At 39.2% G+C, this 26,749-nt stretch overlaps 1 protein-coding gene across 8 annotated transcripts in view; it reads right to left on the bottom strand.

Moving 5' to 3' along the window:
- The window catches only part of PCNX2 (pecanex 2), a 309,710-nt gene that overhangs the window by 165,712 nt on the left and 117,249 nt on the right, over positions 1-26,749 (bottom strand). For 5 of the 8 annotated variants that reach the window (XM_035280793.3, XM_035280794.3, XM_035280795.3 and 2 more), the window contains 3 exons: positions 26,497-26,593; positions 12,414-12,506; positions 11,412-11,562 (listed from right to left, as the gene is read on the bottom strand). In XM_035280793.3, coding sequence (XP_035136684.3) covers positions 11,412-11,562; positions 12,414-12,506; positions 26,497-26,593 — 341 coding nt within the window. The remainder of the gene's footprint in view (positions 1-11,411; positions 11,563-12,413; positions 12,507-26,496; positions 26,594-26,749) is intronic. The other 3 variants (XM_035280799.3, XM_078357311.1, XM_078357312.1) reach the window with 1 other exon arrangement.

Here is a 26,749-nt window from a genome sequence, read left to right as displayed (position 1 = left end):
ACTTAGATTGGTGGGAAATACGGCAATTTTATGAAGAGCAACTTCACACATATACATTAATGGAACTCAGTTATGTCCACAAGACCACTGTGATTCATTTGATGCTGAACTATACTATAAGTGACAGAATTTTGTTCTCCTAATTCAAATATTGGTGAAACAGCATATCAAGGGTGGGAGGAGATAATATTTATTTTCAGTAAATTAGTCTCCAAGGGAAAGAACTAAATTGACTGAAAAAGATATGTTTCAATTTGAAGTCTTCAACTTCAGTTATAATATCTATTTCCATTTATCATAGTCCGAACTTTATGCCAAAATTAATGTGGTATCTCCACCTTCTACCAAGTAGAAGTATATATTTAAAGTATGCAGAAAGGAAAGTAAACCAAAAGGAAGTACATGCACCAAGTTTAAAGACTGTTCCAGCAACTACAGAGTGAAGGTGTTTAAATTAAATGCAATTCAGCATTTGTGAGCCTCCCTCTTTATACCACTCACTGCCGTGAGCACTGGAGGAGGAACATGAGCAAGCAGACATGGAGCTCAGTCTACCTTAGGCACCAGTGGTTATTAAGTGGTTACAAAAGGGAGGCTCAGGGAGCAGCAGGGAAGCTAGTCAGGTTTAGGTGGTCAGGGCAAGACTTCTCTGGAGGGACTGATTTTAAACAGACTTGGGCTGGGCCCAGTGGCTCACCCTTGTAATCCTAGCACTTTGGGAAGGCAAGGTAGGCAGATCACTTGAGGTTAGGAGTTCAGGACCAGCCTGGCCAACATGGTGAAACTGTGTCTCTACTAAAAATACAAAAATGAGCTGGGTGTGGTGGCATGTGCCTGTAATCCCAGCTACTCAGGAGGCTGAGGCACGAGAATCTCTTGAACCCGGGAGACAGAGGTTGCAGTGAGTCAAGATCATGTCACTGCACTCCAGCCTGGGCAACAGAGCGAGACGGAGTCTCAAAAAAACAAAAACAAACAAACCAGACACCTGAAGCATGAGCAGCCTGGTGTTAGTCTGGTGAAGCTGGAGGAATGGCAGCCCTAGTCAAGGAAGGAGAAAGGAGAGCAGAGGGAGAGAGTGTGGTGTGTTTGAGAAGCCACAAGAATGCCTAGAATCGATTGTAGCAAGTTTCTATCAAACCAGGGAAGAAAAGCCTTGTAGTGTTAGCATGGGAAGACGGCATGTCAGACTTTACAGGACTGTAGCCATATGGCTCTTCTGGATGATTGTGAAAACAGCCTGAGAACCACATACAGGCTGTACATGACTGCCCACCCAGAATGAGAGCAATGTGGGTAGTGAGCTGACCTGGGCTCTAGTCACTCACTGGCCACAAAATCAGTGGGACCCAAGTTATGTTTCTGTCCCTAGGCTCCAGTTTCCATCTAGGTAAAACGGTGGAATAAGATTTTATAAACTCTAAGACAGGGGCAAGATATATGTCTTATCTTACCATTCCAATTGATTAGAAATGTCTGCTGCCAGCCCAGTTCTAGGACTCTGTCTCAGTTAGTGATGTCTGCCCTGGAACCACTGTGTTCCAGCTGCATGCTACACACTGGCTAGTCCTGCTCTGTCCCGCCTTCTTTCCCAGTGACAATATTCTGTGCTCCTATGAGAAAGAAGATGTGAGCATTGCTTTCACATGAAAAGCTGTGTTCCTGACCTGAGTTTCCTGTGCATGTTTTGTTGCTGATGGAAAAACCTAAAAGGCAGAAGTCCAGGAAGAAGAGGTAAGAAAACTCAGGACACAAATGGCACCAGGATGGGTAACTGGGCTTAAATCATTTTTAAATTTTGTGCCTGTAGGTTTTCCTTCTAATACACCTAATTGTGAAAGGGAATCTGTTTTTCATATGTGCCTAATTTGTCAAACCTGTGTGACTCCCAGCTAGATTTCAGGCTGCTTATAAATAGCTAGTGTAGGCAAGTGAGAAACTTCCACAGAGCCTCTGCCTGACACTGGGTAAGCAAGTACAGACCCCTCCCAACCTACGTCTAGCAGATACACAGGGACTCAGTGCCACCCACTCACTCACCCTCTGAGAGGGGAAGTCAGACACAAAAACACTCACTGTACTCGCTCTTGAATCTTGTACTAAAAACGCCATGTAGGCTTAAAATAGCTAAATGATTTTCATTTAAATGGGGCTGTCTTAGATACAGGGGAGGAAAAAAAAGTTGTTAATGGCCCACTCCTATCTTTCATTGTTGAATTCTATACTCTGAACTGCCACAATAAGGGAAGTGCAAGTCTAATCTGTCTCATTTTCCTTTCCTTCAGCTTCACAAGTTCTCTTTGTTCACCCCAAGGTGCTTAAATATGTATATATAAACACAAGCTTGGGCATGGGCATAGTTTAACAATAGGCATAGGGAAAGGTATAGGTGGAGGTAAAGGTCAAAGTATAGGTATAGTCATTGGTATAGGGAAAGGTATAGGTACAAATGAAGGTCTAGGCATAGATAAAGGTAGAGGTATAGGTACAGGTACAGGCAAAGATTAGGTATAGGTAAAGATAATGGTATATATAGAAGTAAAGGTAAAGGTATAGAGGTTAAGTATTGGTATGGGTATAGGCAAATGTTTAGGTTACAAACAGGTAACGGTATAGATATAGACAAAAGTAAAAGCATAAGGAAATTTATAAATATAATTAAAGGTAAACATCTAGGTACAGGTACAAATATAAATATAGATATGCAGTTAAAGCTTCACGGTGGCTCATGCCTGCAATCCCAGCACTTTGGGAGGCCGAGGAGGGCAGATCATGAGGTTAGGAGATCAAGACCATCCTGGCCAACGTGGTGAAACCCTGTCTCTACTGAAAATACAAAAATTAGCCAGTTGTGGTGGTGCACACCTGTAGTCCCAGCTACTTAGGAGGCTGAGGCAGGAGAACTGCTTGAACTTGGGAGGCGGAGGCTGCAGTGAGCCGAGATCATGCCACTGCACTCCAGCCTGAGCAACAGAGTGAGACTCCATATCAAAAAAAAAAAAAGAAAGAAAGAAAAAGAAAATCTTCTCACTTCAAATCTCCATCAACTAACTTACCAATAACATGAAAATATTAAACTCCAAACACTCCACTAATTTCACCAACACTTAGTCTTTCTAAAGGTTTTTGAATGAAAGGGAAATATAACCTAAAGGCTGCAGAAGTTCTATAGAAACTGGTCTTCTTCATCAGGCTCCTCTATGTATCCACAAGCAGTCACCTGTTGGGGTAGGGACTTTCTTTACAAGTGGACTGTAAAATATACAAGCCCAATTATAAATAGAACCTTCTCTGAGTCTATCTTCTTTCAATTTTTATAATACTGATAATAATTTGCATTTAAGTAGCACTTGAAATTTTACAGAACATTTAAAACTATGCAGCTCCATCCTTATGCTAGTTCCTAATTTTGTAGCTGGGAAGAGTAAGTCTCCAAGGGAGAGAAGTCTGAGTTACCCTCTGCACTTCTAAACCCCAGCAGGCTGACAAGGCCATCTTTCTCCACTGAACAAGCCAGTTTTTCTACTTGGGCTGTTTCTAACTAAGGTGGCTCCTTGTGCCCACCTAGAGATGCTACTTACGGAAGCACTCTCTATTCTGGATAGAATCTACAGTAACTCTTGCATATTTATTTTAAAAATTATTTCTCCCTTTTCCTTTTGTCACACTAGTCTACTAAGTTGCTGGTGATGAATTTGGCTGAGTTCAGTACTTTAAGTCCACGAACCTTGGTGCCCCTCACTTATCTTTACGCCTGGACATACAGACAATTAGATAACCCACTAACAACTGAGAAGTTACAATAGGCTAAACAGCTCTATGCAGAATCAGCAGCATTAGACAGCACAGTTATCATCTGTGGGCAATAACTTTGATGAGTCTAAAACTGTGGATAAATCAGTGTTCTTCCACCCATTCAAGCATAGAATAGGGAATTACAGAGCAAGGAAAGACCTAGCAGAAAATTCCTAAAGACTTCCTTTATTTTAATTGTACTTTAGGTTCTGGGGTACATGTGCAGATCATGCAGGACTGTTGCACAGCTACATACATGGCAGGTGGTTTGCTGCCTCCATCCCCCATCACCTGTACCTGGCAGTTCTCCCCACGTTATCCCTCCCCACCCTCCCCACCCCACAATGTCCCTCCTTAGCCCCCCCGCAACAGACCCCAGTGTGTGATGCTCCCCTCTGTGTCCATGTGTTTTCATTGTTCAACACCCACCTATAAGTGAGAACATGTGGTGTTGGATTTTCTGTTCTTGTGTCAGTTTGCTGAGAATGATGGTTTCCAGATTCATCCATGTCCCTACAAAGGACACAAACTCATAGTTTTTATGGCTGCGTAGTATTCCATGGTGTATATGTGCCACATTTTCTTTGTCCAGTCTATCACTGATGGGCATTTGGGTTGGTTCCAGGTCTTTGCTATTGTAAACAGTGCCTCAGTGAACATACATGTGCATGTATCTTTATAATAGAATTATTTATAATCCTTTGGGTATATACCCAGTAACGGGATTGCTGGGTCAAATGGAATTTCTATTTCTACATCCTTGAGGAATAGCCACACTGTCTTCCACAATGGTTGAACTAATTTACACTCCCACCAACAGTGTAAAAGTGTTCCTGTTTCTCCACATCCTCTCCAGCATCTGTTGCCTCCAGATTTTTTAATGATTGCCATTCTAACTGGCGTGAGATGGTATCTCAATGTAGTTTTGATTTGCATTTCTCTAACCAGTGATGATGAGCATTTTTTTTTTTTTGAGACAGAGTTTCACTCTTGTTACCCAGGCTGGAGTGCAATGGCGTGATCTCGGCTCACCGCAACCTCGCCTCCTGAGTTCAGGCAATTCTCCTGCCTCAGCCTCCTGAGTAGCTGGGATTAAAGGCGTGCACCACCATGCCCAGCTAATTTTTCGTATTTTTAGTAGAGATGGAGTTTCACCATGTTGACCAGGATGGTCTCGATCTCTTGACCTTGTGATCCACCTGCCTCGGCCTCCCAAAGTGCTGGGATTACAGGCGTGAGCCACCGTGCCCAGCCCGATGAGCATTTTTTCATATGTTTGTTGGCCTTGTACATGTCTTATTTTGAAAAGTGTCTGTTCATGTTCTTCACCCACTTTTGGATGGGTTTTTTTCTTGTAAATCTGCTTTATGTCTTTGTAGATTCTGCATATTAGCCCTTTGTGTGATGTGCAGATTGCAAAAATTTTTTCCCATTCTGTTGGTTGCTAGTTTGCTCTACAGAAGCTCTGAAGTTTAATTAGATCCCATTTGTCTATTTTGGCTTTTGTTGCCATGGCTTTTGGTGTTTTAGTCATGAAGTCCTTGCTTATGCCTATGTCCTGAATGGTTTTGCCTAGTTTTTTTTCTAGGGTTTTTATGGTGTTAGGTCTTATGTTTAAATCTTTAATCCATCTGGAGTTAATTTTAGTGTAAGGTGTCAGGAAGGGGTCCAGTTTCTTTCTGCACATGGCTAGCCAGTTTTCCCAACACCATTTATTAAACAGGGATCCTTTCCCCATTGCTTGTTTTTGTCAGATTTGTCAAAGATCAGATGGTTGTAGATGTGTGGTGTCCTTCTGAGGCCTCTGTTCTGTTCCATTGGTCTATGTCTCTGTTTTGGTACCAGTACCATGTTTAGTTTAAAGCCTTGTGTAGTTTGAAGTCACAGAGCGTTACGCTTCCAGCTTTGTTCGTTTTGCTTAGGGTTGTCTTGGCTATGTGGGCTCCCTTTTGGTTCCAAATGAAGTTTAAAATCGTTTTGCCCAGTTCTGTGGAGAAGGTCATTGATGGCTTGATGGGCATAGCATTGAATCCATAAATTACTTTGGGCAGTATGGCCATTTTCACGATATTAATTCTTCCTAACCATGAGCATGGAATGTTTTTCCATCTGTGTCCTCTCTTATTTCCTTGAGCAGTCGTTTGTAGTTCTCCTTGAATAGGTCCTTTATATCCTTTGTTAGTTGTATTCCTAGGTATTTTATTCTCTTTGTAGCAATTGTGAATGGGAGTTCACTCTTGATTTGGCTCTCTGTCTGTTATTGGTGTATAAGAATGTTTGTGATTTCTGCACATTGATTTTGTATCCTGAGGCTTTGCTGAAGTTGCTTATCAGTTTCAGGAGATTTGGGGCTGAAACGATGGAGTCTTCTAAATATACAATCATGTCATCTGCAAATAGAGACAATTTGGCTTCCTCCTTTCCTAATTGAATACCCTTTATTTCTTTTTCTTGCCTGATTGCTCTGGCTAGAACTTCCAATACCATGTTGAATAGGAGTGCTGAGAGAGGGCATCCTTGTCTAGTGCCAGATTTTAAAGGGAATGCTTCCAGTTTTTGCCCATTCAGTATGATATTGGCTGTGGGTTTGCCATAAATGGGTTTTATTATTTTGTGATACATTCCATCGATACCTAGTTTATTGATATTTTTTAGCATAAAGGGCTCTTGAATTTTGTCGAAGGCCTTCTCTGCATCTATTGAGATAATTATGTGGTTTTTGTCTTTGGTTCTATTTATGTGATGGATTACGTTTATAGACTTGCATATGTTGAACCAGCCTTGCATCCCTGGAATGAAGCCTACCTGATTGTGATGGATAACTTTTTTGGTGTGCTGTTGCAATTGGTTTGCCAGTATTTTATTGAATATTTTTGCATCTATGTTGATCATGGATATTGGCTTGAAGTTTTCTGTTTTTGTTGGGTCTCTGCCTGGTTTTGATATCAGGATGATGTTGGTCTCGTAAAATGAGTTAGGGAGGATTCCCTCTTTTTGTATTGTTTGGAATAGTTTCAGAAGGAATGGTACCAGCTCCTCTTTGTACATCTGGTAGAATTCGGCTGTGAACCCCTCTGAACCTGGACTTTTTTTGGTTGATAGGCTATTAATCGCTGCCTCAACTTCAGCCCTTATTATTGGGCTATTCGGGGTTTCAACTTCCTGGTTTAGTCTTGGGAGAGTGCAGGTGTCCAGAAATTTATCCGTTTCTTCCAGATTTACTGGTTATGTACATAGAGTTATTTGTAGTAATCTCTGATGGTAGTTTGTATTTCTGTGGAATTGGTGGTGATATCCCTTTATCATTTTTTATTGCATCTATTTGATTCTTCTCTCTTTTCTTTTATATTAATCTGGCTAGCAGTCTGTCTATTTTGTTGATCTTTAAAAAAAAAACAGCTCCTGAATTTATTGATTTTTTGAAGGGTATTTTTTTGTGTCTTTATCTCCTTCATTTCTGCTCTGATCTTAGTTATTTCTTGTCTTCTGCTAGCTTTTGAGTTTTTTTGATCTTGCTCCTCTAGGTCTTTCAATTTTGACTATAGGGTGTTGATTTTAGATCTTTCCTCACTCTTACATGGGCATTTATTGTTATAAATTTCCCTCTACACACTGCTTTGAATGTGTCCCAGAGATTCTGGTATGTTGTGTCCTCATTCTTGTTGGTTTCGAAGAACATCTTTATTTCTACCTTCATTTCATTGTTTATCCAGTTGATATTCAGGAGCCAGTTGTTCACTTTCTAGAAAGTTGTACAGTTTTGAGTTACTTTCTTAATCCTGAGTTCTAATTTGATTTCACTGTGGTATGAGAGACTGTTATGATTTCTGTTCTTTTTCATTTGCTGAGGAGTGATTTACTTCCGATTATGTGGTCGATTTTAGAGTAAGCGCGATGCGGTGCTGAGAAGAATGTATATTCTATGGATTTGGGGTGGAGAGTTCTGTAGATGTCTTTTAGGTCTGCTTGTTCCAGATCTGCATTCGAGGCCTGGATATCCTTGTTGATTTTCTGTCTCGTTGATCTGTCTAATATTGACAGTGGAGTGTTAAAGTCTCGCACTATTATTGTGCGGGAGTCTAAGTCTCTTCGTAGGTCATTAAGAACTTGCTTTATGTAATCTGGGTGCTGCTGTTTTGGGTGCCTATATGTTTAGGATAGTTAGCTCTTCTTGTTGTATTGATTCTTTTAGCATTAGATAAATCCTTTCTTTGTCTCTTTTGATATCTGTTGGTTTAAAATCCATTTTATCAGAGACTAGGATTGCAACCCCTGCTTTTTTTGCTCTCCATTTGCTTGGTAGATCTTCTTCCATCCCTGTATTTTGAGTTTATGTGTGTCTTTGCATGTAAGATGGGTCTCCTGAATATAGCACACTGATGGGTTTTGACTTTTTATTCCGTTTACCAGCCTGTGTCTTTTGATTGGGGCATTTACAGTTAGCATTAGTATTGTTATGTGTGAATTTGATCCTGCCATTTTGTTACTGGTTGTTTGTTTTGTCCATTGGTCGATGCAGTTTCTTCATCGCATCTTTGGCCTTTACCATTTGGTTACTTTTTGCAGTGGCCGGTACTGGTTGTTCCTTTCCATGTTTAGTGCTTCCTTCAGGAGCTCTTGAAAGGTAGGTCTGGAGGTGATAAAATCTCTCAGTAATTGCTTGTCTGTAAAGGATTTTATTTCTCCTTCATTTATGAAGCTTAGTTTGGCTGGAAATGAAATTCTGGGTTGAAAGTTCTTTTCTTTAAGGATGGTGAATATTGCCCCCCCACCCCTTGCTTGTAGGGTTTCTGCCAAGAGATCTTCTGTGAGTCTGATGGGCTTCCCTTTGTGGGTGACCCAATCTTTCTCTCTGGCTGCCCTTAGCATTTTTTCCTTCATTTCAACGCTGGTGAATCTGATGATTATGTGCCTTGGGGTTGCTCTTCTTGAGGAATATCTTAGTGGTGTTCTCTGTATTTCCTGTGTTTGAATGTTGGCCTACTTTGCTAGGTTGGGGAAGTTCTCCTGGATAATATTCTGAAGAGTGTTTTCCAGCTTGGATTCATTCTCCCTGTCACATTCAGGTACACCGATCAAGCGTAGATTAGGTCTTTTCACATAATCCCATATTTCTTGGGGGGTTTGTTCATTTCTTTTCACTCTTTTTTCTCTTTTCTTGCCTTCTCTTTTTATTTCATTTAGTTAATCTTCAATCTCTGATATCCTTTCTTCTGCTTGCTCTATCTGACTACTGAAACTTGTGTATGCTTCGCGAAGTTCTCATGCTGTGTTTTTCAGCTCCGTCAAGTTGTTTAAGGTTTTCCCTAGGCTGGCGATTCTGGTTAGCATTTTGTCTAACCTTTTTTCAAGGTTCTTAGTTTCTCTGCATTGGGTTAGAACATGATCTTTTAGCTCAGAGAAGTTTGTTATTACCCACCTTCTGAAGCTTCTGTCAGTTCATCAAATTCACTTTCTGTCCTGTTTTGTTCCCTTGCTGGTGAGGAGCTGTGATCTCTCACGGGAGGAGTGGCGTTCTGGACTTTGATGATTTCATCCCTTTTGCTCTGGTTTCTTCCTATCTTCATGGATTTATCTATTTTTGATCTTTGAAGCTGGTGATTTCAGTTGGGATCTCTGAGTGGATGTCCTTTCTGTGAAAGTTGGGGTTATTTCTCCTGTACGAGGCTTTTGTTGTTGTTGTTTTACACAAGGGTCAGTGCTCCGCTTAAGACAGTCTGTCTGTTATTTGCCTGTGGAGGCCAAGGCTGGGCTGCCTCCGTCTTGGCCAGGCTGCTGTTTATTCTCCCCATGGTTTCTGCTTACACAGGTGAGACTTCCCAATGGCAGGCGTCTTTCCCTCCACCAAGCCTGCTCATCCCAGATGGTGCTCAATCTGATGTGTTAACTTCGAAACTCTCCCACGAGAGGGCTTCCAATTGCTGGATCTTGTGGGGGTGGGACCTGTCTGGCCATATCATCTGACTCCCCACTTTCAATTCTCCCTCCTTCTGTGGGATGGGCAGTTCTGTCCCACAAGCCTTCTTGGTGTTAGTCAAAGTCTCTGCCCAGGTCTGCGCCGACAACTCGAGGCACCGGGCCGGCCGGTGATGTCACCTGGGTCTGCACTGACAACTCAGGGTGGTTCTCACTCGGCATTTTCCTGAACTGTTGGCTGCAGAAATCAAGGAGTGAAGTGCAGTATCTGAATTGGAGTACTGAGGGGATGAAGAGCCCGATCCTCTGTGCCAGACACTTCCCAGGTGGGGCACAGCCCCGCCTTGCCTCAGCTTGCCCTCTTTGGCCTACTCTCCCGCTTTTTTTGGGTTAATCCCACTGTTCAACCAGTCCCTTTGAAATGAACCTAGTTCCTCATTTGGAAATGTGGAGATCACTCTCATTGTGTATCACACTCGCTGGGAGCTGCATTCTGGAGAAGTTCCCTTTTAGCTATCTTCAACTTCTTCTTTTTTCTTTTTTTAATGGAAGCTTTTGTTGCCCAGGCTGGAGTGCAATGGCACAATCTCAGATCACAGCAACCTCCGCCTCCCAGGTTCAAGCGATTCTCCTGCCTCAGCCTCCCAAGTAGCTGGGATTATAGATGTGCGACCCCACACCTGGCTAATTTTGCATTTTTAGTAGAGATGGGGTTTTACCATGTTGGTCAGGGTGGTCTCAAACTCCCGACCTCAGGTGATCTGCCCACCTCAGCCTCCCAAAGTGCTGGGATTATAGGCGTGAGCCACCACACTCGGTCAGAAGACTTTTTATTTAGAAGAAATCTATTTCTTCCCTAAGGCTCTGGAATGGTTGTGAATACCAGGCTATTAGATGATCATGACCAGAGACGCCCATGGAAACCGCTAAGTCAGGCAAGGAAACCGCTAAGTCAGGCAAGGAAACCGCTAAGTCAGGCAAGGAAACCGCTAAGTCAGGCAAGGAAACCGCTAAGTCAGGCAAGGAAACCGCTAAGTCAGGCAAGGAAACCGCTAAGTCAGGCAAGGAAACCGCTAAGTCAGGCAAGGAAACCGCTAAGTCAGGCAAGGAAACCGCTAAGTCAGGCAAGGAAACCGCTAAGTCAGGCAAGGAAACCGCTAAGTCAGGCAAGGAAACCGCTAAGTCAGGCAAGGAAACTGCTAAGTCAGTCAAGTGTAGATACACATATAGGCCTAGGTGAACCAAGCAAGCTAAAAAAATGCAAGGGTTCAAGATTCCTGAAAGTTAATGGTCAGGCCCTGCTCCATCCCCACCATTTCATGAGATATGGGAGCATGGTTAAGTGATGCTCTTCCTAGGCCTCAGTTAGTTTTGGTGGGAACAAAATAATCTTCAAATCTGAATGATACAATTTTTCCACAATACCAATAGCCAATTAACATTTTTATGAAACATTCTTCTGATTCACCTGGCTTTTTTGTTATGGTTAGCTGGAATATCTGGGAAAAAATACCATATAATGTTTTGTATATGTTTTCTTTTTTATTGTGGTAAAATATACATAATGTGCCATTTACCATTTTCAAGTGTACAGTTCTGTGGCATTAACTATATTCACTCTGTTGCACATGCTCTCCGGTTTGAAGTATACCCACCCTTCCTTTTTTGTCTTTTTTAAAAATGATGGATGTATTACTAACCTCTCAGTTCCCGTTGATGATACTCTTTGTTTTTGAGAATGGGGTGTGAAATCCACATCCAGGGATGATGCTTGCGGAGCTGAGGGAGCAGGTAATGTGTTACAAACCCCACGGCGCCAGCCAAGGCAAACAGCACGATGCTGAGAAATGGCTGCGATAAAAATGGACAGAATCTCATTATTTAGCCTAGAGGATCGGGAGAGGGATGCCCATGAATAATACATAACATCATTGTCCTTCCACTTTTTCCTCTTAAAAAATACAGACTCAGTTCTTGTTTCAGGCCTCTGAAAATGTCTTCCCTATACCATGAAATTGGTTCATGTGGTAGAACCAATTTCATATAGTGGTGGAACCTCCACTATAAGAAAGAGGGAGAACTAGTCTGCGGAAGTACAGAGGCCAAGAGAATTATGCCCCTTTGGAATACATTTAAAAGTTTTCTAAGGAGGTGAAGAATAACCCATGTAGCTCATAGACGTTTCCTCTATGAAGGGGGAGTTTATGGATGGACAATATTTTTGTACAAAGACAGCAACTGTCAGGAAGGACCACAGCCAGGAATCCCATCTGGAGCTCCCACTTTGTTTTCATAACTGAACATCCTTTTCCCATAGTCCTTTTGGCTCTGTGACCTCCACCTCACCCTGATACAGTGACTCCTCTCTACTCATAGTAGAGCACTGTCAGCCTGCCTTATCACTATTAACTGACCTCACAGTGGATTCCACAAGATGTGCCATCACTCTTGCAAACAAAACAGCTCCCCAGATGCAGGAAAGGGTAAGGATAAAGCAATGGAACCCAATCTGTGATGTGAACCAAATCACATCTTGGACATAACTGTTCACAGCACATGGATACATTCCCTAAGCCTCTCAATGGGCATTTTGTTTTCTTCCTCTGGCTCACGTGTCTTGTCAATACCCTGTAGCTTCAAGACAGCTTTGTTATTAAGGAGAATAAAGGGGGAGGAAGAGTACAAAGTTGGTGGATACATACTCGCAATGACAGGAATACAGTGCTGGCGCTGACTGCAAATGAGAGGACAGCAACCACTGCGCAGACAATGAGATCCCATTTTAAGACATCCATCTGGAAAGAGAAAACCAGTGGTGAAGGCTGCTCTTCATTTCTCTCAGCAACTCTGTGTGACCCGGTAAATCAAGCAGCAGGACACTGACCCAGGATAAACTGTTTTTCCAGCTCATCACTTACCTGACACACTCAGTGGCACACACTGGATGGGCTGTTCACCTGCTTAGGGAATTTCAGGAAGGCTAAGGTGGGCTGGGGGAGAGTGATGGAGGGGAGGAATCACACACTGTTAGGTTAGTCTATGAGTGCTAACCATAGAAAGACGAAAGGTTTTCTACGCGAGTTAAGAGGCATGAGGTTCTTATTAGGTTCTTGTATCTGATCTGTGTGTCCACAAACACATACCAGATATAAGATTCCCGGAGAGCTCCCCAAAGGGACCTTAATTATTAAGATCTGATAAAGAAGCTCAAAATGCTAATCATCTCTACTTGGCGTTAGGGTGTCTTAGATTTTGGCATTCCAACAACCTGGCTAAACCAAACAGAAGCCTTTTAGACATTTCTTATTGCTTTGGACTAGACCAGATTTTGCATTTTAATTTACCAGTCAGATCACTGGTAAATTAAAGAAACCACTTCAAAATTATTAAATAAATAAACATATACATGCAATAGGTACACGCATTACATGCAGATAATGAAATGTTCAGGAACCAATAATTTTCCACACAAAATTGAGGTGTAAGCAGGGGCTAGGGAAAACAAAGCAAAGTTAAACCCAAGAATGCTGCGAATGCAGACAGACAGAGAATGGCCTGTTAGCTCCAACCAAGCAGAATATTGCTGGCTGAACAATGTAAAACGGACATGAGGACCCATCACTTTTTTTCTCTCTGTAGATGCAGATTAGTTATGGTACACAGTTATTGATCATTTGAAGGTCTCACAGTGTTACCTGAAAACTCTGAAACCATCAATACATTCATACCTCCCTTTCTCATATTGAAGGGAATTATGCCTCGTAAGTCATTGTTTTGACTGTCAGTTACCAGAAATTTATACAGAATATATACCTCCATTTCCCTGAACCCACCCCTTGACCATTTTTTGCTTGTTTTTTAAATTAAAATGTGGGGTTTCTTGCAAGCCATGCTCCTTCCTGGCTTGCTGACTGTATTCTCATCTAAAGTGATAAAAAGAAACAGTGAAAAAGTCAGGATCCTAGATTTATTCATAATATTAATAGTAATCCTATCATTGACCAAGGATAACCAGAGAAATTTAATTCTGAATCTATAAAATGTTTGTGATCAGAGAAATTCATCAAAAATTTACTGTAGTAACAGGCCATATATTGCTTCCTGTCATTCCAATGCTTAAAAAAGGCCAGACCTTTCTAGAGGAACATTCTGTAGTTCACTGCATCTTTAGGCTGTGGGGAGATGTTAATTTTTCTCTCCTATTTTTCAGTGACATGGTTTTATGCCATTTAAAAATTAATGAATGTTTATCTGAAAGAAGATAAACATTTTTGAATAGTCTAATTTAAAATAATTTGTCACGTTTAATTGACTACTTATCTTTGTCTAAAGTCAAAATAGTTGGCCATGAGTACGACTGGTATGGATGTGAAAGAAAGGGAAACGTACACACTGTTGGTAAAAATGTATATTGGTACAGCCATCATAGAAAGCAGTATGGGGACTTTCCTCAAAAACTTGAAAATAGAACTACCATATGATCCAGGAATTCCACTACTATATATTATTCAAAGTAAATAAAATCAGTATGTTGAAGAGATATCTGCACTCCTAGGCTTAACGCAGCTGGAGTGGGGAGGAGGGAAGGCTGTATTTCTAAGTTTCTTAAAGCAGGAGCAGGAATGAGCTGGAATTATTGTTAATCTTTTTTCATTGTTGGACGATATTCTGAGATTCACGTATGGTGTTGTCTGTGTCAATAGTTCATTCATTTTCATGGCTGAGTAGTATTCCTCTGTATGGATAGGAATTCCACTGTGACTTTCATCAGTGTCGTGAGTATCCCGTGTAAATACAGACCATCACACAGTCTTTCTCTATTTATTAAAATGTGCTCTCCACCCATTTCTTTTCTATATTAGAATTTCTAAATAGCTTTATTGAGATACAATTGACATAGCAAAAATCCACATTTATTTAAAGTGCACAACTTAGGCCGAGTGCTACGGTTCATGCCTGCAATCCAAGCACTTTGGGAGGCCAAGATGGGTGAATCACTTTTGGTCAGGAGTTCAAGACCAGCCTGGCCAACATGATGAAACCTGTCTCTACTAAAATACAAAAATTAGCTGGTTGTGGTGGTTCACACCTGTGGTCCAAGCTATCGGAAGGCTGAGGCAGGAGGATCGCTTGAACCTTGGAGGCTGAGGTTGCAGCGAGCCAAGATCACACCACTGCACTCCAGCCTGGGTGACAGAGCGAGACTCTGTTTTCAAAAAAAAAAAAAGTACACAAAGAAACAAGTTTATATATATGTTTTTACATATATATCTCCATAAAACCATAACCAGAATTAAGATAATCAGCCCCCTAATGTTTTGTCTTTTGCCTCTTCCTAATCTATCCATTTCCTCACTATAGCTTTCACTTTCTGTCTCAAGTGATCCTCCTGCTCCAGCTTCTTGCTTTCATTTTCTAGAATGTTATATAAATAGATTCATAAAATATGTATGGTCTGGCTTCTTTCACTCAGTGTAATTATTCTGAGATTCATGTATGGTGTTGTCTGTGTCAATAGTTCATTCATTTTCGTGGCTGAGTAGTATTCCTCTGTATGGATACACCACAATATATTTATCTATTACTTGTGGGTGGACATTTGAAATTGTTCCCAGTTTTTGGCTATTACAAATACAGCTGCAACAAATATTCATGACCATTTCTCTGGACATGCTATTTCTTTTCTCTTCAGTAAATACCTAGAAGAATGGCTCGGTTATGTGGTAGGTTTAGTCTTAACTTTTTAAGAAACTACCATAATCCAATTAAAAATTAGGCAAAGAACTTGAATAGACATTTCTTTAAAATGAGACATACAAATGGCCAAAAAATATTTTAAAATGTTCAACATCACTAATCATTAGGAAAATGCAAATCAAAACCGTAATGATATACCATCTCATCCCAATTAGAACGGTTACTATCAACAAATGCTGATATGGATGTGAAAGAAAGGGAAACGTACACAGTGTTGGTAGCAACGTCTATTGGTACAGCCATTACAGAAAGCAGTATGGCGAGTTTCCTCAAAAAATTGAAAATAGAACTACCATATGATCCAGCAATTCCACAACTGTGTATTGTTCAAAAATAAAATCAGTTTGTTGAAAAGATATCTGCACTCCCAGCCTTAATGCAGCATTATTTTATATATGATTTCACATTTTGTATATATGGTATATGTTAGGATCACAGCAAGGCAAGCCCATGGACCCCCTCCCCATTCTCCCCTGCTAAGCTGAGCTCACAACAAAAACAGCCTCAACTCTTGTAAACAGGGCACCTGGGTTCCAGGGTGTGGTTGCACGTGGCTCTCAAACCCAGGATGGTGACTCAATTAAGATGAATGTTAGCACCTAAGAACCAAGATGCAGTTTTTCTTAGAATAGCACCTAGCTACCTGCAAACCCCCTATATAACCTCCATAGTCTGTAAGCCAGGCTGCTGCCTTCACTGCCTGTGGTGAGGCAGCCATCCTGGCAGGTTGAAATAAACTTGCTAAACCCGATCCTTTCAGTCAACCTTATAATATATATGAAATACATATCACGTATAGAAAATATATAGAAAATGTGATACACACACACACACACACACCCCACCATGAAATACTATTATCCATAAAAAAGAATGTAATCTGTCATTTTGCAGCAGTGACATGGATGAACCTGGAGGACATTACATTAAGTGAAATCAGACAAACACGGAAAGACAAATACCACGAGTTCACTTATTTGTAGAATCTAAAAAAGCCAACCTCATAGAAGTACAGAGTGGAATAGTGGTTTGTAGAGGCTGGGAGGGGAGAAGGAAGGGAGAGGAGAAATTGTTCAATGAGTACAAAATTATAGTTAGAAAGAGTAAATTCTGGTGTTCTATGGGATAGTAGGAAGACAGCAGTAACAGTATCATAAGGTATATTTCAAAATAACTAGAAGACAGGATTCTGAATATTCTTACCACAAAGAAATGATAAATAAGTGCGGTGACATTCTAAATACCATCACTTCATCATTGCACAATGCATATATGTATAAGAACATCACAGCGTACCCCCACAAATGTGTACAAGTGTCAATTGAAAGCAAAATTAAAAAAAGAAACTGCCAAGCTCTTTTCAAAGTAGTTGTAACTATGTTACATTCTCAACAGCAGCCTGCGTGAGTTCCAGCTGTTCCCTAGTCCTGTTAATCGTTTTTAAAATTTTAACCATACTAGTGAATATATGTCTCCTAGGGCACATTTTGCAGTATCTGGGGACATTTTTGTTTTTACAATTTGAAGAAGGAGAGAAATAATACTGCCATTTAAGGGGTAGAGACCAGGGATGCAGGTAAACATCCTACAATGCACAAGACAGCCCCACCTCCCCACAGCCAAGGAAATATTGTGAGGCTCAAAATGTCAACAGTGCTGAGTCCATTAAGGTTTCTAATTGTGAAATGGTATCTAATTGTGGTTTTAATTTGTGCTTTCCAATGGCTAATGATGAACATATTTTCATGTACTCAATTTAAAATAGTATTTATAATAGCAACGAAAAATATACTAGGTTTAAATTTGAGAAAAAAATACATACAAGTCAAAAACCACCAAACATCAGTAAAGAAATGAGAGAAACTAAAGAAATAAATGGGGAGATATACTGCATTCCTGGATTTGAAGATTCAGTATTGTTAATAAGTCAATTCTCACAAAACTGATTGATAAATTCAATGTAATTATAATGAAAATTCTAGCAGAATTTTATTTTTAGAGAGGGACATGCTAATTTAAAAATGTATATGGAAGTACAATAGACCTAGAATAGCTAAAACGACTTTGATAAAGAAAAGGTTGGAGGACATCCAATACCTGGGTTTCAAGGTTTATTACAAAGCTACAGTAACTATGGTATTGGGGGTATTGGTACAAATACACATCTAGATCAACGGAAAAGAGTAAAGTGTCTAGAAAGAGGCCACAACAGATACAGGATCAATGGATTTTCAACAAAAGTGCAATGGTGAAATGACAAATCCCCTAAATGAGGAAAAGCATAATCTTTTCTATGAAAGGTGCTGGAACAATGGAATAGCCATCTACGAAAAATAAAATAAAATAATAACAAAACACTTACTTTGCTGCACATACAGAAATGAACACAACCTCATGAACCTAACAAACCATGAAACTGCTCAAAGCAACTGTAAGAGGAAATCTTAATGATCCTGGATTTGGCAATGATCTCTTAAAGGTGGAACTAAAAGTTTGAACTGTAAAAGAAAAAAATTAATTGGACATCACAAAAATGTAAAACTTGTGATCTTCAAAAGACTCTTCCAAAAAGGCGAAGACTAGGGAAAAAAACATGCTACTCATAAAACCCACATTCAACAAAGGACATTTACCTATAAACAAACAACACTCTCCTACATCCCTAGCTGCACATGGGAAAAAGTTCTGAACAGATGCTTCACTGAAGGAGATATACAGATGGCAAATGGTAATTACTGAGATTTTTGTTCTTGATGCTAGTTAATGAAACTAGACTGCTCTCCTAATACTGCTGAAAATAACATCAGCAAAATAAAAAGGAAGTGGTTGTTTTTCCCGAAAGCCACCAAAAAGCAGATATTATATGGGAGTGTAGATTGGTGCAGCCATTATGAAAATAATATGGAGGTTCTAAAGAAATTCAAAAATAGGCCAGGTGTGTTGTTTCAAGCCTGTAATTCCACCACTTTGGGAAGCTAAGATGGGAATTCTGCTTGAGGCCTGGATTTCCTGACCAGCCTGGGCAACATTATGGGACTCATCTCTATCTTTTTAAAAAAAGATATTAAAAACAGAACTATCATGTGTCCCAGTAATCCTTCTTCTAGGCATATACACAAAGGAAATGAAATCACCATGCCATAAATGTAGAACTGTGCTACCATGTGTACTGCAGCACTATTCACAATAGCCAAGATATGGAAGCAACCTGAGTGTCTGTCAACAGATAAATAATAGATAAAGCAATTACAATACATATGCAAATGGAATATTATTCAGCCTTTATAAAAAGAGACATCCCCCCATTTGCCACAACATGGATGAATCTGGAGCACATTTTGCTAAGTGAAATAACCCAGACACAGAAAGATGAATACTGCATGATTTCACTTGTATGTAGAATCTAAAGAGAGAGAGAAGAGAGAGAGAGTCAAATACACAGAGATAGAGAATAAAACAGTAGTTAACATGGGGATGGAGGAGGTAGAGATGGGGACATGTAAATTAGAAGTTATGCAGTAGCAGATATATAGGATAAACAACTCCAGAGACTTAATGTACATGAGAACTATAGTTAATGAAACTGTACTATATTTGGGATTCCTGTAAAATAAGTAGATTTTAGCTGCCCTTGCCACAAAAGCAAGTAAAAATGGGTAACTATGTGAGATGATAGATAACATGTTAACTTACTTCACTATAGTAACCATTTTACTGTCGGTGTATCTCATGACATTGTGTTATATACCTTAAGTATACATAATAAAATCTATTTTCTTTAAAATAAAAATACTATTTTTAAAAGGAATCTTGTAAGACACCTGAACTTCAGAACTTGCTATTCTGTCCCGTGAAAGCAGGTTTTCACACTCTAAAAAGTTTGTAATTTTGATTGGTTTTCTTGTTAAATAACTTTTTGTTCATTTAAATGTATATTATTATACCTCTCCACCTTCTATAAGACATAAATATGTGTGAGTTTTTTTCAGGTAGGTATATTTTATTTTAATCTTAGTTTTGTAATATAAAAAGAGAATTACTGGTACTGCCCCCTTTCTTCACATGCTTGAAGGTTAAAAAAATCTGTTTCCTTTTAATAAATGTTCTGTGTCTTAACAGTGAATTGTACTGTTAGATCTTATAAAAATGAGTGTGAAAGGGAATGTTCTGCAAAAATGCAAATTTAGGTCGTTCTAATTTTTATTATTAATTAATTTTCCCATTATAGAATAACATAATAACACTGCAGCACCCTAGAACATAGAGGAGAGGGGGAAATCATTCACAGTCATTATAGCCTGACATTAATAGTATTAGCATTTTTGTTTTTTCTGAGCCATTATTTTTCCTGTGGATGTTAAACCATGGCTCTAGTGATAATCATTATATATATAAATATTTCTATGCCTATTTTATAAGGGTCTAATCTTAGTGTGCAAATAATTTTCTACCTTTTCTATAGTACTTTCTTTTGTAAGCTATAGCTACATATATATATATAGTTGTATAGGCTCACTAGTATCATTTAGTGGCTAAATAATTTTCCATCTTGTGGTGTCATACACATATACACACATAAACACATACAATGCCATAATGATCACTCAAAACATTAATTTAGTGAATGAAATTTAATGACTCATAATTAATGCAACTATCCCTTGACTGCTACTATTAGGTTGCCTTCCATTGTTTACCATGATGAATTATGCTTAAATCATTATCTTTATGTACCTAAAACTTTTTTCATATTTTGAATTAATTTCCTAGAAAAACTCTTAACAAATAGATTACTCTATCATAGGTTATAAGCATTTTACAATCCTTGATAAATGATGCTTTTCCAGATGATTGTAATAATTTACATAAACATAAATGAGGTCTAAGAGATTCCACCTTGACACGATTGGCACCATCACTAATTTTTCCAGTGCTAATGGTGTGTACAAACAAATGCCATCTCATTTTAATTTCAGTTTCTATTTTTCCCTCTGTGTGGAATTGGAAGCTACATGCTTTGTTCCTGTTCCTTTAGTAGTTGGAACATTCCAACACGCATACCTAATTTATCAAAGACTGAAAATCCAAAATCCAGAACACTTCCTTCCTTTGAGCGTCATGTTGGTGCTTGAAATGTTTTGGATATTAAAGCATTTCAGGTTTTGGATTTTGGGATTAGGGACATTCAATCTGTATCTTTATTCTTCTCTTGGACATTACTAAGACCTCTGACCACTTGAAGTTCATTTCTCCTCTCGTCCAAACTTGTATGTTATTATAGTCATGTATTTCAATTCTACCTTACATTTTTAAAAACTATATAGCCTTACCATGGTTTTATGCAGCTAATATTTATTCAGATTTGACAATGTACCTGCCACTTTCTTTTCTTTTTGTTCAATTGCAAATCAGACCTTCCATCCAAGATCACTTTGTTTTCCCCTTTTTCTTTTCTCCTCAAATTACTTTTACCACAAGATCACTTTCTACTGAAAAATACCTTCAGAATTACATATAATGAGGATCTATGAGCTTTTATTTTTCTAAAATTTATTTTGCCTTTATCCTTAAAATATACTTTCACTAGGAGTAAAGTTCTAGCTTGGTAGTTACTTTCTTTACATATCATTAAGTATATCAAAAAACTGTCTTTTGGCTTCCATGATGGCTCCTGTTAAGAGAGCTTGCAGTCTGTCATTCAGTTGAACGTAATCTGTTCATTCTGTTTACTTGCTTTAAGTTGGTCGGTGTGCTTGGCATGCTGCAGTTTCACTATGGTTTGTCCGGTATGGATTCTTTCTTCTTTAATTTACCCTACTTGTGATTCACTGAAATTCCTGAATCTCAAGATAAATGTCTTTCATCAATTCTGGTAAACTCTCAGATATTATCTCATCAAATATTGATTATGTTTCAGTCTCTCTCTTTCTAGGAATTCTGATGATATTTTAAATCTTTCACTCTATCCTTCAAGTCATTTCTCTTTCATATTTCTTTATTTATTTTTTTTGTCAATTAGCGCTATGTTCTGAGTACTTTCTTCTCTCTTTATCTTTCAGTTCACTAATTCTCTCTTCAAAGGTATCTAATCTCCCATGTGTTGGGTGGCGGAGTGGTGTATATTTCAATTGATTCACTTGTTTGCTTGTTTAGAAAATTCTATTTGGCTCTCTTTCAAACATGCTGGATTGTTTTCAATCTTTTCTGTGGTCTGTAAACTTTAAAGCTTGCCTTTTACTTCATTAAGCATAATAAGTATAGTTGTTTTAAATCTGTGCCTGATACTTCCAGTATCAAGTATTTGCAGACCTGTTTTTGTTGGTTCCTTATCTACATATGTAGGATAAAAATTTTTTTATAGTAAGCCGTGCATTTTACCTCAAAAAAATGGTTTGGGAAATACTTGGAAAAAGGAATCTTTTAGAGAGTATTCATGTTTGTTTCTGCCATGAGGTGTTTCCAGTTGGGGATCACATTAAACTATCTTCATAAATTGACGGCTTCGGTGCCATCTAGTTGTTTGACCTTGTGCTGCAAATCCATGCAAACTTAACTCTCAAGGATTCTCTTGTTGTTTCACTCAATAGTGAGTTGAGTCTGCTTGTACTTCCTAGCATGGAGGGTAGTAGAGCTGACTTCCTGAGAATCTTCCTCACTCTCAGAATATGACACTTTGGTGTCCCAGGCTGATGATCCATGGTCTGGCATTGGATTCCCACCTGGGCTCCAACTTCTGCTCTCCATATTCGAGGTCCAAAAAACAAGGCTTAGGTCCCCAGGTTGGACAGATGCTCTTGGGGCAAAAGCAGCTTCCTGACCTGCTTCCTCCAGGTACTCCTGTTCACTCAGATTTTTAGCTGATAATTCCTTATTATTTTGTCAGTTTCTTTGTTACATTTAAGAAGGGTTTTTTTTTGTATTTTATTCATAATTTTTATTTTTAATCAGTAGTCGCCTGCTATAATATCAGAAATGAAAAAGTCCCATGTGACTCTCCTTTCCTTTTCACTCTTCCTCTACCTTTCACTTTTTGAAACTCTGAAATCCCTCTCTCATTTACATGAGCGTCTGGTGAGATAAGATTCATTTTTCATTCCCACTGCTAAACAATTATCTCAACACTACAGTCTGAAAATCAATTTTTAATTGTGACATTTAATTTTCACATAACATGTTCATAAAAGAGTCAGTCTCCTTTTCGTGTTTTTCTCATCTACTAATCCCATTCTCTGATCTTGGATAGTCTCGTATCTCATATTTTTTTCTAATTATTCAGTCTTAACTCTTTCGTTGTTGTTGTTTTCTTTTTTTTAAGACGAAGTTTCACTCTTGTTGCCCAGGCTGGAGTGCAATGGCGCGATCTTGGCTCACTGCAACCTCCACCTCCCAGGTTCAAGTGATTCTCCTGCTTCAGTCTCCTAAATAGCTGGGATTACAGGCATGCACCACCACATCTGGCTAATTTTAGTAGAGATTGGGTTTCACCATGTTGTCCACGCTGGTTTGGAACTCCTGATCTCAGGTGATCCACCCGCCTCTGCCTCCCTGAGTGCTGAGATTACAGGTGTGAGCCACCACACCCAGCAATTGCTTTACTCTTAAATCTAAAAGTGCTAAATTCCTTTTTCTTATGCTTCTTTCTCAAGTTTTTAAAAACTATTAACTGCTATTCTCCTAAAGGAACCTTAGAATCATTTTTCAATATTGGGAATTCAACTCTGTAGTTAGTAGCTGTTTACTGCTGTAGTTAGTTTACTTTATTTGTGACACTAGTTAAAATCATTTCCATTATCAAGTCAGATATTTTGTTGGTACTGTGAGCTGGATCACATTTTCACAGGTTATTTCTGGTAGGTTAGATAGTTCTTCCTTTTCTAAATTTTCTTTTCTCTGGTCATATTTATGAATCCTCTTATTAATCATAGTTATTAGGATTACACAGTATGCATAGTAAAGTTGCATATACATATAAATAAAAACACCATCTTTTGTCTTTTACTCTTTTCTCTTTACTAGTTTGCTCTCTATTTTATATACACGAAATACATAGATTAAAAATATATTAATATGTATATATAGAGAGCAAACTATTAATATTATTGAATATTGTCTTAGAAGTTCTGGCCAGTGTAAGGCTGCAAAGAGAAAACGATGAAAAATTTATATACAAATTTTTGGATTTATGGTAAATAATTTTATGGTAAATCCATACATGTTTAACCAAGAAATAGCTGTTCATATACTGAACATTTTGAATTCACTGTGTCATTTTATATAGTATTTCACACTCCAACTCCCAAAGGAAGTTTAAGAAGCCCTGTATGGTGGTTCACACCTGTAATCCCAGCACTTTGGGAGGCCGAGGCAGGCGGATCACCTGAGGTCGGGAGATCAAGACCAGCCTGACCACAGTGGAGAAACCCTGTCTCTACTAAGAATACAAAATTATCTGGGCATGGTGGTGCACACCTGTAATCCCACCTACTCTGGAGGCTGAGGCAGGAGAATTGCTTGAACCTGGGAGGTGGAAGTTGTAGTGAGCTGAGCTGAGATTGTGCCATTGCATTCCAGCCTGGGAAACAAGGACAAAACTCTCTCTCTAAAAAAATAAATAAATAAATAAAGGCCTGGTCCAACATTCCACATCTAGCAGCATGGGACCAAAACAAAATCTAGATATTATAACCAATGATTTAGGAAAAAACTGTTTGAATTTTATACCTAAAAATTAAATATGCATTTTGGTTTGTTTGTTTTTAGGAACAGAAGAAAGTTGATACAGTGAAACTAACAAATCTAAACATAATAAAGGATGTTGAAAATAATGAAGATATGAAAGTTAAAAACTTACAGTCTATGCTAATAAGACCTACAAAAAAAGTCTAGCCAGGCAAATCACTAGTAGAAAGTTTATATCTTTACTGAGTAATGGATTTGGGTGATAAACTTTGTGTGCATAACTTATCTTGCTCATATGCAAATGTATAGGCCCATTGGTATATCTCTGATTCTAGATCAGTGTTTCTTGAAGTACAATCTGTGGATCACCTAAACAGAATCACCTGGGTGAACACATTCTTGTTAAACTGAAGATCCTCAGACCCCTTCACAGGCCAAATGAATCAGAATGGGGGAGGGAGGGCTAGAAAACTGAAACCAAATGAGGCTCACTAAGGGCTTCTCATACAAATTAAAATTTAGGAAAAGAGAGGGAGACTGACAGAGAAAATAAGAGGTGGAGAGAGATACAGAGAAACTAAATCAGACACAATGAGGAGGGGGGTTTTCTGCTTGCACTGTGTCACAGAAGGTATTACATATCAAACTCTAAAAGCTGAATGTGATATTCCCATTAAAATATTATAATAAGGCCAGAGACTTTTCAGAGAAACGAACACAAACATCTTATTAAATCACCTAACAAGTTATGTGCTCCACACTGTACAAAGCATTTCAAAGGGTATGAAAACCAAGGGAGGCAAACCTAGCCCATCACATGTAATTATACCAATGAAATACTACCAACATCTGCTGGGCACATTTCTTGTCAAATTTCTTTGTAATTCCTACATTATTTTTAACTGCAATAAATCAGAAAATAGAGATGCATCTTCATTAGTCATGAAATCAAGGAAGACTGAAGGACATGGTTTTTCTCAGATACCCACCAGGAGACTTTCAGGTACACTCTGGGCCACCCTATGGCTTTTACAGAAAATGCTGTGGGAGTGTCACTTTGACCTTCTCCCTGCAAGTCTCCTGGTATAAATACTAGAGGTCAGCTTGAGGATGCCAGGCTTATGTCAATTATTTCTCTTTTTTTTTTTACCTGCCATCTCAGCAGGCCCAGCTGCTTCGACTTTTAACCTGCTTTTAAATGTATCTCTGCTCTTAAAATTCATGAACTATGCCCTTACTCATATTAAGTGATTTGTCCTTTAATTCCCTTTGTGGTGGGAAAAAAAAAAAAAAAAAGCCTCAGTACATTAGCTTGAATTGTGACCACACTCAAAGGCACAAAAGCTGAGTATGAATTTTTTTAAAGGCTATCATGTTGGCTGTTGAGCCCAGCACATTGTCTCGAAGTGGCAGACTGCAATTCATCTTGTCTGAATTCCATGAACTGTACTGAGCTCCCACTAGAACACCAGGCACTGGCTCTGTGGATATCAAGACAATTGAGACACAGTCCTGGCTGGATCAGCAGACTATTCCCTTTTCCTTTTATCTGTCATTCCTAAGAAAACCAGGAAAAGTGTGAGTCAAGGATATTAGACAGCTTCAAGCTCAATATTCACATGTATGGGAGCTTCCACAATTAATGAGCATTGCTTTTCGAAGTATGAGTGTTTGTAAGTTGATATCAAAGAAACTACATCTGCGCAATGTCTGAAGCTGTCCAGAGCCATTTTCCTGGTGAACAAGGAAATGATATCATTATTTTGTAGCTGTAGGATTCTCTCGTTTCTTCCTTCCTCTCCTTCCTTTTCTTCTCCTGTGCTTCACCCAGTGTGGTTGTTCTCTACTCTGTGACCCAGCCATAAGTCTAAAGCCCAAGGGGCCCAAGCAATGGCTGTGCAGACATCAACTTTGAAAGAGTGCTATGAATCAAGCATGGTGCTGAGGGGAGAAGATGTGGAGGAGAGCTATGTGTGGACCACATCAGGAAGGCAGGTTGGCGCAACATTTATCTGACAAGCTTTCATTTGTGCGAAGCCCACCTGCTGTTAGGTGCCAGTAATTAGGCAAAACTGACAATGCGATTCATGTGACTATCCTGGCAAACTGCAGCCACCTGAGGGCCACCTGAGCGCCCATGAATGTGTGCATAACAGCCACCATTAAGATGCTCTAAAGGGCTGCACCTGGCAGGCAGCTCAACAGCTCAGTGTGTCAGGTACCAAGCTGAGGTGTCTCTTTCTGTCCTAGTCCTTCTCATGTCCACCTGACTAGAGCCCATTGAGAACCTGAGCTTTGCTGAAAAGGTGAGGCACTCCTATACTACATTACGCAATGCAAATGTCTCACCACTGAATCTTTCATCTTCTTGGGGAGAGGGTCAGCAGATGACTCTTCCCGATTTTGATGTAAAAATTTAGGAAACAGTCTGCATTGCATGAAGGACCTGAAAGTGGAAAAACACATACATTTCACTTTATCAAAGGTGTTCTTGGGACAGTGTTTTCAGTTAATAACTTTGCTTTAGATCTCACACCCACACATGACAAAAGCAAGTGCTCTCTTCATTTAAAAATTTATAGTAGGCTGGGTGTGGTGGCTC

This window comes from Callithrix jacchus, chromosome 19 (genome assembly GCF_049354715.1).
Source record: "Callithrix jacchus isolate 240 chromosome 19, calJac240_pri, whole genome shotgun sequence".
In the NCBI taxonomy this organism is placed as follows: Eukaryota; Metazoa; Chordata; class Mammalia; order Primates; family Cebidae; genus Callithrix; species Callithrix jacchus.
This window is presented reverse-complemented; position numbering and strand designations above follow the sequence as displayed.